The 9941-nt window shown below is 33.1% G+C and overlaps 2 protein-coding genes across 2 annotated transcripts; one reads left to right on the top strand and one right to left on the bottom strand.

Annotated features, from left to right (window-relative positions):
* Positions 1–3982: 3982 nt before the first annotated feature.
* LOC106652383 (polypeptide N-acetylgalactosaminyltransferase 5-like) lies at positions 3983–6517 on the bottom strand. The gene is made up of 7 exons (XM_023459726.1): positions 5962–6517; positions 5246–5564; positions 4989–5175; positions 4722–4905; positions 4403–4653; positions 4192–4329; positions 3983–4120 (listed from the first exon to the last, which is right to left on the bottom strand). Exons 1-7 carry the CDS (start codon positions 6515–6517, stop codon positions 3983–3985), a joined length of 1773 nt encoding a protein of 590 aa, XP_023315494.1.
* A 1736-nt stretch (positions 6518–8253) lies between these two features.
* Positions 8254–9938, top strand: LOC106652541 (39S ribosomal protein L47, mitochondrial). The gene is made up of 7 exons (XM_014371549.2): positions 8254–8379; positions 8468–8598; positions 8690–8842; positions 8928–9077; positions 9156–9370; positions 9451–9610; positions 9692–9938. Exons 1-7 carry the CDS (start codon positions 8365–8367, stop codon positions 9840–9842), a joined length of 975 nt encoding a protein of 324 aa, XP_014227035.1. The 5' UTR covers positions 8254–8364; the 3' UTR covers positions 9843–9938.
* The last annotated feature ends 3 nt before the right edge of the window (positions 9939–9941 follow it).

Raw genomic sequence — 9941 nt, 5'->3', positions numbered from 1 at the left:
AGTTTCTTTCAACGATATAATGTATATGTGTAGCTGATAGTTTGTGATAATAAATCTTTTAATTTTTACCGGGAAAATTGTTTCTTGTAATTTTATTTTTAGTCAAGTAACTCAATGGACTATCAGAACAAGGCTCAGTACTGCGATTACAATTCAAAATCTAAAACGAATCCGCTATGGACCACTTTTGATTGCTCAAAAAGAGATCGCAATGTTGTAAAATCATTTCTGCTTTTCCATCGCTTTGAAATTTGAGTGTAAGGCAAAGGTTTTGTCCCTTTAGTTTGATCATTTTGTCCTGCATGAAAAATTATAAGTTCTGTAAATGATGATTTTCGTTTCACACTGTTGACACACGATTATTATTACCTCATCATTGAGAATCCATAATTGAGTTTCACTTTCATCATTGCAAGCGACCATCTCCACAGGAGACATGATACCATTCTTTCCATCCAAGCAATAGCCATTGCGACCAATTTGTCCATGCAGCATAAGAACAAACACCTGCAAAATGTTTTTAATATTCAATTATATATCTAAAAGAAAAACCACTTGAAACATCATTTAACGCTCTTACTTGATACGCATCGAGGTAATTGCAGGGAGCTATGAGTGGATCATCAGGTTCTCCACTAAAACATAGACACAGATGAGGAGTCCTTGTGTTGGTATTCTTTTGACTTATAAATTCGAAGATTATAAAAATTTTGGACCCCTTGACTTTTTTTCTGCATTTCCTTACTAAAATAACATGACCTATTTTCGATAAGCTCGTCGTAAGCCTCATATGCATCTGCAAAAAATTCATCGACGACGAGTACAGAGTTTTAAAAAAAAATCAATTATAATCACCGAAAAACCAATTAATTAGAAAAAGAGGCACTCGCTGGCCTTCACGAGCCATTAGTTCTAGACAATTTTAATTTTCAAATGTACAGTAAACTCGAAACTTCTACCATGACACTTTCTTTTCATCAGAGTGAAGACACTGTTATTTTGACCGATTTAAGAATAAGCATGGTAAAACTTTTATTCCATCAGATGATGGTACTGTTTTGTAGCTATCCAGTTTTATAAAAAAATGCAAAATTTAATGAAACATTTGCCACAAATCATTTGTCTAACAAAGATGCCCATGTTAAAGAAAATAAAGTATTAGTAAAAATCACTGATGTGTAAAACTCGAGAAGCTTTTTTAATCATAATTTTGTCTCAGATGCTAAATGTTCTCAGAGATTGGGGTACACTTTTCATAAAATTTTTTTTATAAAGTTTTTTTTTTATAAAGCCTTTTTTTAACTCGTTTCGGCCCAAACGGACGAAATTTCCCACATTTTTTCCGGCGCTATAAAATTTGTGAAAAAAATATCTGAAAAATGTTTAAATAGTCATTTCTGACGTGAAATTTTATGAACTTTTCGAACCTGGTAAGACTTTTACAATGTACAAATTTCATCAAATTCTTCATTATCAAATAAAGAAATTAAATTATAATTATTTTAAGAACATACTTAGTTTTCATAACTTGAAAATGAAAAACTTGTAAAACTTGTCGAAAAAGTGTTATACGTTATAAAAGTTTCAGAAGATTTCAAAGAACATGTCTGAATTTTTTTAGATGTTTTTGGATCATTTTTGGTATTTTTGATTCTGCCCATTTTCAAAAATCCAAAAATTTCTCCGGAAAATTCTGAAAAAATTCAGTGGGCTTTTTTGAAAAATTCTAAAAAATTTTTCTATGTAATACAGTTTTTTTCCTAGATGCTTGGTTAGCATATAAAAAAATTGACCAAGTTTATACATAGTTTTTTTTACGAGGCGCCATTTTGTTGTCCACCTTATGTTGAATTTAGATATTGTAACTATTGGAATTTCGTGTCTACAGCCCATGGACGCAAAAAATATTTGTTAGACCCACGGATCAAGTTTCTTTTGATTCGAAAATTTAGGTCGAATCAAAATTTGTTTCAAAAAAATCGAGTTTTTTGTTGTTTAATTGTTCATAACTTTTGCTCCTCAACTTTTTCGACGATTCTGACAGCGGATTAGAAAAGTTCAAAAAATTTCACGTCAGAAATGTCTATCTTAACATTTTTCAGATATTTTTTTCCCAAAGTTTATAGCACCGGAAAAATATGGGAAATTTTGTCCGTTTGGCCCGAAACGGGTTGATAAAACATATTTTTATAAAAACCTTCACAACCAACAACAACAACCATCAGGACACCAACAACATGAAGTTAATAATATTCGGTTGTTATTTCCCAAGTTGTTCCGATCTTCGCTCCAGATATTGATTCTATTTCCTAGGTCGTAAAAATTAAAAAAATACGTATATGAGTCCACAAGGTAATAGTTGACAAGGTACTGCAACTCAAAAACCCGAAATCGATTTTCAAAATAGTTCTATAAAAATTCTGAAAATATTTCTTTTCGTGTTCTTTGACTATTATTTTTTACTGTCGCTGTCCATCAATATTTCATCATTTATAATTCAGATGCTCAGAGAGTGGTTTGAAGAACAAATGTTTAGATCTCCGCTGCTAGGTGGCGTTTACGTGACCTACCGCCGTTCACGCATGAGAGTAGTAAGGCCGCAGGCATATTATATATGTGGCATTTCACGTCAACTCTCCCAGTGCCGTGCGGCGCGGCAGAATTTATGGTAGTGGATACCGTGATTCATATCCAGAATCCGTAATTAGCAACGGACAATTAAGAAACACAGCTATAGCTCATAGAATGCACAAAAATCATGCTTTTGATCTTCAACCGGCTATGGGCTACCTCTACAACATATACGGTACAGATCAAAATTATAACGATTTTGATGTGCACTTAAGCAATTTCAGCCATAGTTTATGTATATGCGAGGAGCTTTCAGTAAGCTCGCCGCCTAGCGGTTCGTTCACAAACTACTACGTATGCCTAATGTTGTTGTGCCCCGGCAACGCCGATATCATAACAACATAATGCGCTTGACTATCCATAAACGATGGTTGAAGCTTGTTATAAGTGCCTTTTTATGGAATTTTTGGTTAATTGTGAGTACTTTCAACGACGAAGCGCAAATAATGCACTTTCTCAATAGTCTATTAGTATATTAAGATACGTGTGACTTAAGCAGACCATTATAGCACGGCACGGTCAGCACCCAAGCGTAGTGAGGGTGCTAGTGCCGTGTTAAGAATGGGCTACTTGAGTCATAAGTATCGTATTCTTTTCTATAGCACTGTGCTAAATTCACGATTAGGTTCTCTTTGGCGAGATATAAGGTGCTCATAATAGCGTCGTGGTGCAATAATGATCGAGCAGCTTAAGTCACGGCAAAGCGTGCCTTAAACGTGAACTTTCGCCATGCAGTGCTACGAATTACGTTTATCGTTACGATCGTATACTGCAATTCTTACATAAATATTTTTATTTAATTTATAAGTGAGAATAAAGTGAGAAAATATAACTTTGATTTATGTACACAATCCAAATATAATTGATAATATGTATATAATTACATTTACAAGAGTATAAAAACAATTCAAATTTAATCTAAAAATTTTGTCAAAAGCACTATTAATATAGGCGAACCTTAAATAATAAACGTGTCAATCTTTGCAAGCAATAAGCTTGTACAATCACAGTTATCTATTTTATTTCAATGAAAAAAATTTCATTGATTATGCAACAAAGTAGTTACATATAAGTTCAATTATACGAAAATTCAATAACTCATTAAGTTAGTTTATATCTCGAAATTGTAAATTTTTAATAAATTGGGATTTATTATAAAAAAAATCTAAGAGCACGATGTACGCTTTGTTGAGTTTCTTTCAACGATATAATGTATATGTGTAGCTGATAGTTTGTGATAATAAATCTTTTAATTTTTACCGGGAAAATTGTTTCTTGTAATTTTATTTTTAGTCAAGTAACTCAATGGACTATCAGAATAAGGCTCAGTACTGCGATTACAATTCAAAATCTAAAACGAATCCGCTATGGACCACTTTTGATTGCTCAAAAAGAGATCGCAATGTTGTAAAATCATTTCTGCTTTTCCATTGCTTTGAAATTTGAGTGTAAGGCAAAGGTTTTGTCCCTTTAGTTTGATCATTTTGTCCTGCATGAAAAATTATAAGTTCTGTAAATGATGATTTTCGTTTCACACTGTTGACACACGATTATTATTACCTCATCATTGAGAATCCATAATTGAGTTTCACTTTCATCATTGCAAGCGACCATCTCCACAGGAGACATGATACCATTCTTTCCATCCAAGCAATAGCCATTGCGACCAATTTGTCCATGCAGCATAAGAACAAACACCTGCAAAATGTTTTTAATATTCAATTATATATCTAAAAGAAAAACCACTTGAAACATCATTTAACGCTCTTACTTGATACGCATCGAGGTAATTGCAGGGAGCTATGAGTGGATCATCAGGTTCTTCACTAAAACGTAGGCACAGTTGGGGAGTCCTTGTGTTGGTATTCTTTTGACTCATAACTCGAGTGACCATATATGTACCTTTGGGAATAGGAGATTCAGGATAAATTTTTTTCAAATACCACTCGAAACTTTGGCATTTATTTCGCTTTTTCAAGGCAAAGCGTTCAGATAGGTCTCCAACGTTTACATTTTTCGCTCCTGTAAAAAATGTAACAATCATAGCATTGCAGTGAATTACTAAGCGACGAAAGTTTGCTCCAACCTACCTGGATTAACGGCGTAGAAAAATGTTTTCCAGCCATCCATCCAAACCTCAGCCGTGCGGGCATGATTTCGATCGATGGTAGTTGCTGCGTCGTTCGCAGGAAATGAGTACGGAGTGTTATCGCGATAAACGTGTCCGACTCGAGAACACGGTACTATTACCAGTGATCCGTGACACATCCAAATCTAAAAAATTGAGCTCAAAATTAAACGACTGCTCCGGTTGTGCATAACGATTGACTTATTGTTTAAGTGTATATGTAATTTACCCGAAAGCTCATTTCAAGATTTTCGCCACCCCAAATTTCCATGCCTTCGTCGTAGGATCCTACTTCATAAAAGAAACGTTTATCTATTGAGAATAAACCTCCAGCTATGGTTGGTGTTCTGTACGGGTGGTATGCAGGATCAATACTTTTTGCTCCATCTAAAAGTGTTTTTTCGGGCCTCAGATGCCTGTACAAAGTCAGAGTGATAAATGAAATATTTTGTTCATAATCAATTTTATTTACAATAACTCACTGACCAATCAAATTTAATGAACCAGTCGTAGCCGCCGCGAGTTCCTGCGCCAACTTTTTGAAATTCAAATGTCTTGTCACTTATGATATCTATAACTGGAGATGCGACTGTTTTTCTATTTAGAAAAACCTGGTGAAGCAGAGGCTCTAACCATCCAAACGTACACTCGCAATGAGAATCTAAAAAGGTCAATACTTGTCCTCGAGCATATTTGGCACCTAAAAGTCTAGCTCTTATGAGACCTGATCGCTTTCTAAACCGGTGAACGAAGGTTGGAACTGGTAATGTTTTAAGGTAATCTTCGAGGTCCTTCTGAAGATGCACTACAACGTAGTAATTACAATATTAATTTACACTCTACGTTGCAAATAGTGTGTGAGTTTCAACAAACAAGGTTGGAAAATGTTCATTCTAGTTTTAAATTTAAAGCCAGCTCCAGTATGTATATCGAAAGATTTAGTTACCTTGAAATTTTCTCACATTTTTACTGTTGAGTCATACTTTACAAAAATGATTTTATTGAAGAAAATAAATTTTTGATAAAATAAACCTCGAATTGGCCAATTTTTACACTGTCAGAAAATTTGACTCATTGGTTCGATTTCAAAATTCACCCGCTCTATTTGAATGCAAATTAATACCGAAATTTCGCGTTCAGCTGGAGCATGTATTAAGATAAAGCGCGCGCGAATTTTACATAAAATTAATGAACGCAATAACCTCGATCGCTGGCGTCGTCGACGAGGATGATCTCCTTGAGCAGAGCCCGTGGCGATCGATTGATGACCGACCAAACGGTGCGCATCAGCGTGCTCCAAGCCTCGTTGTGGAAGACTATGATGACACTGGTGTCCGGCAACAGAAGCGAGTACCACATTTCCGAGCACTTCGGGTGCCTTTGATCGCCGAGAGTTCGATTCAGCGAGATCATGTTGCTCGCCATGAGATTGAACTCGTTCAGTTTGAACATTTCGCGTTGCGCAAAGTCCTGCAAGTCGAGCAAGTCCACGGGTGTCCCCATCTCGCCCGGACCTTCCACTGGTTTCTCGATAGCTCTGCGAAACCATCTCTTCAGATCGTTCTCGTTATAGGTGATTACTGCCTTTTGGATGTCGAACGATTCATGGACTGGTGTATCGTAAGTATCTGGTATTATAAACGGAACTGAGATCTTTGGAAATTTGGAGTATTGTTTGTAGATCTTTATCGAACAAACAACCACAACAAAGATAATAGCTGCTATTTTAAGCTTTCTAAATCTTCTACCAAGACACATTTTTTTCTATTATTTTAATATTCTTTTTTTCCTAACTAATTTTTATTCTAAATTAAATTGCATTGGCCTATAAATCCCAGCCAACATTACACTGAAAAAAAACATTAATAGGCTTATTTTATGTTTATAATTAAATGTAACAACTGAGTTAATCAATGAAAGTATCAATGTTTCAATTTTTTTTTTAATTTTTAAGTTGAACGTATCTTTTTGTAATAATTTTTTAATAAAATTTTTGTTAAAATTAATTTCTGAAGTAATGGATCGAATTTTAACAACTTACATACATTTTACCTATTCTAAATAGTTGACATCAAGGTGAAAAAATAAATAAACTACACCAGCACTTGCCTCGTATCACCGAAACAAAGTCACAACAAAACAGTTCATTTTCCACCGACTCGATTTGTATTTTTAAAACCGGAGAAATACGCACTCTGCTTGTTTAAGCATCTGCCGATCGACGCACATCTCTGCAATCACTGACCGACTTGAAACTCGCGAATGAGTCGCGAAAGTACGTATAAGCCGTATACGTGTGGCATGGTGACTTTCACGTTACAACAGCTGTACAAAGATTCTTCCCACCTTTTTTTCATTACACACATATAGTTCACTACATAATTATTATGAATTATACATTACTACTTCGTCTCTGTAAATCTAGTTGCTCGAGTAAAAATTGTACTTGAAGTGGACCTTTCGTGAGATTATTATACAATATACTCTCAAAACCATACGTTACTATAATAAGTTTACCTATAGTTTTCATAGATTTTAAAAACGATTGCTATTTTTTCAGTGAAAATGATAGACAATGTCCGATCGTTAGATGTTTTTATCTTATTTTTGATAACACTAGATTGAATTTTGAGACACTTTGCACGACTCTGATGAATGAGAGTCAAAGTAAGCTCATGAATATTCATGCGATATTTCAAAACAAGTTTTCTCTTTGTCGCACGTTTTTTATGTTCGTGAACAAGTCTTTAAATTCAGTTTTATTATTTGAAGTTTAAAAATATATTACTGCATATGTTTTTTCCATTTTATACGATGATTTTAGCATACTCTTTTACTAATTCCAAGTATAAGAAAACTCAAAATTGTTTGTAAAGAAGGGAAAATTAAACAAATAAACAACTCGACCTAGATTTCTATGATTTTCGAAGTTATTATCAAGACAATGTCAAGTTCTTCTTATAATTTTTAATTTCAGCAAAATTGATAAAATATTCGATGTGATGATAATAATCTATCCAATATGTGTTATTTACCTCAAGTTAGTTTTTATTATTACAGGGCTTTCAAATATTGTTGATTTTTATAATCACCCTCGATAGTTCTTATAGAGTTACTTGAATAATCTAATGCATATCGAATTTTGTGAATTAGGCTATAAATACTAAAACGATATTTTTGCCTAAAATTTTAATGTTAATTTTTGAATTTTTAATTTATATAATACTTTACAGTAATTGAAATAGTCTTTAAAATATTACTATGTAATTAATTAATTCGTATGGAATAAATTAAAAAATTATAAGTTATAACAGTGGACAAACAATTAGTAAATAAAAAAAAATGTCACTAACTTAACTATTATTTTTAAAAAACGTTTTTCTAAACTTCTTCAACGAAGTGGGTATTGTCATGCACTTAATTATCGGCAATTACTACTGGCTGCCGCTGCCATCGCTATGGCGCACGCATTCAGGTCCATAGCAGAACACTCGTTTTGATATTTTGATTTCTGCGTACACTCGGTCGTTCGGCATTTCAGTGAAATTGAAATGTTAAAGTAGTTTGGCCGAATTGACACCTGCAATATTCAATTAGTTGTAAATATGATTTCGCGCATTGTACGTATTGATGTTCATATTCTTTGAATAAATTTACAAATGATTCAAATAATCGGCGTTCACCTAACCTTTTCATTATTTTGTGCAGGCAAGGCAATACGCTGTAGCGGCTGCAACTAAAATTCCAACAACAAACAGTGTTCACATCTTGAATGGAAAATGTTCGTTAGCTGCTGTTAACAATAACATCGTTACAAATCTAATTTCTAATGTTTCCAGGTACTTTTATAAACATTAGATCGTTCTGTAAAAAAAAGCAGCTCATCATCTTTTGCATAAAAATAACTTCATTGTCTTACTCATTTCATAGGCCAGATTCTCATACTGGAAAATGTGAAACTCAAAAAAAACCAAGCATAGGCAGCAGATGCATTAGTTTTTTAACCAAATGCTCTAGTGGGTTTCAGTTGTCAAAAAATGTTCAAAATCACAATGCACTAAATAATGTACCATCTTCTGCTATGTAAGAATTGTTGGAATTTTTAAAATTTTAATTAACACTTTTACATCATACTTTCATATAATTCTTCTCCCAAAACTTTGAACAGAGCTTTGTTTCATACAACATCACAACGAAGTGATCTGATGGAATTTTTTGACGTAGAAAAGAATTGGAATAAGCAAAAAATTCAAACTGGACGTTCATGGCGAAAAGGTGAATTAAGAATTAAAAGCAATGAAGACTTACATAAATTATGGTAAAATATATTATTAGTATTTTATAAATCGAATAATTAATAATGATCTTACTAATTAATATTCATTTTGATTCAAAGGTATGTTCTGTTAAAAGAACGTAACATGCTTCTTACAATGGAACATGCATGCAAGGAAGAATATGAAATATTTCCTAATCCAGAACGAATCGATAAAGTTGCTGAGAGTATGGAAAATATTGAAGCTGTTGTTCGTGAGAGAAATGAAGCCTACCATTTATTAGAAATTGGTGAAAGTGGAGAGAGGCCAGCTAAATATATTTCTAATGTTCTAGGTAAGGTGTTTTGCTAGAATTGATAAAAATTTTAAATTGTTCATCATTTTGATAACTTGTCACTTTAATAAAATTTACAGGAATTATCCAAACATACAGATATTGTCAACACGTCATACCTAGATATATGAATACTAGTTGGAAAAAGAAGCACATGTTTTATTACAATGGTTATGCAGTTAGGAAATTCCAAAATCTTTACAGAGAAAAAATGTGGAACCAAAGAAGGAAAATGCTTAAGTAAGAAAAAATAGTTATTAAGTAACAAATATTTGAAGCAAATTATAGTAATAAATGCTGATATTCTAATTTAATTTTCAGCCGGGAAAAGAATACTGCTATTGCTCTGATCAAGAAGTTCCCTAGTCTTAATATAGAGGCTTTGAAAAAACAATATCCATCTGTTAATGTTGATCGAATTTTGCAATCCAACAAATTGAAATCATTGAGATTAGCATCTCGAAGTAGATAAATGTATTATTCTTCTAACTACAAATACATGTAATAATTGTAAAATAATTATTTAATCTATACAATCAAAAAGTTTTAATAAATCTATAAACCGAAATTT

The sequence above is a fragment of the Trichogramma pretiosum genome, unplaced genomic scaffold (genome assembly GCF_000599845.2).
Source record: "Trichogramma pretiosum strain Unisexual culture from Peru unplaced genomic scaffold, Tpre_2.0 scaffold32, whole genome shotgun sequence".
In the NCBI taxonomy this organism is placed as follows: domain Eukaryota; kingdom Metazoa; phylum Arthropoda; class Insecta; order Hymenoptera; family Trichogrammatidae; genus Trichogramma; species Trichogramma pretiosum.
The sequence above is the reverse complement of the archived record's forward strand: the minus strand, read 5'-3'. Positions and strand labels throughout refer to the sequence as shown.

What these genes read in the sequence shown, in the direction of transcription:
- LOC106652383 (XM_023459726.1), bottom strand. Translation starts at nt 6,517, where the DNA reads ATGTGTCTTGGTAGAAGATTTAGAAAGCTTAAAATAGCAGCTATTATC. An exon ending in TGGTTCATTAAATTTGATTG is followed by an intron (nt 5,176 to 5,245) that starts GTCAGTGAGTTA and finishes GACTTTGTACAG; the next exon opens with GCATCTGAGGCCCGAAAAAA. An exon ending in TATGGATTCTCAATGATGAG is followed by an intron (nt 4,121 to 4,191) that starts GTAATAATAATC and finishes TTTTTCATGCAG; the next exon opens with GACAAAATGATCAAACTAAA.
- LOC106652541 (XM_014371549.2), top strand. An exon ending in AATGTACCATCTTCTGCTAT is followed by an intron (nt 8,843 to 8,927) that starts GTAAGAATTGTT and finishes AACTTTGAACAG; the next exon opens with AGCTTTGTTTCATACAACAT. An exon ending in CAAAGAAGGAAAATGCTTAA is followed by an intron (nt 9,611 to 9,691) that starts GTAAGAAAAAAT and finishes TTTAATTTTCAG; the next exon opens with CCGGGAAAAGAATACTGCTA.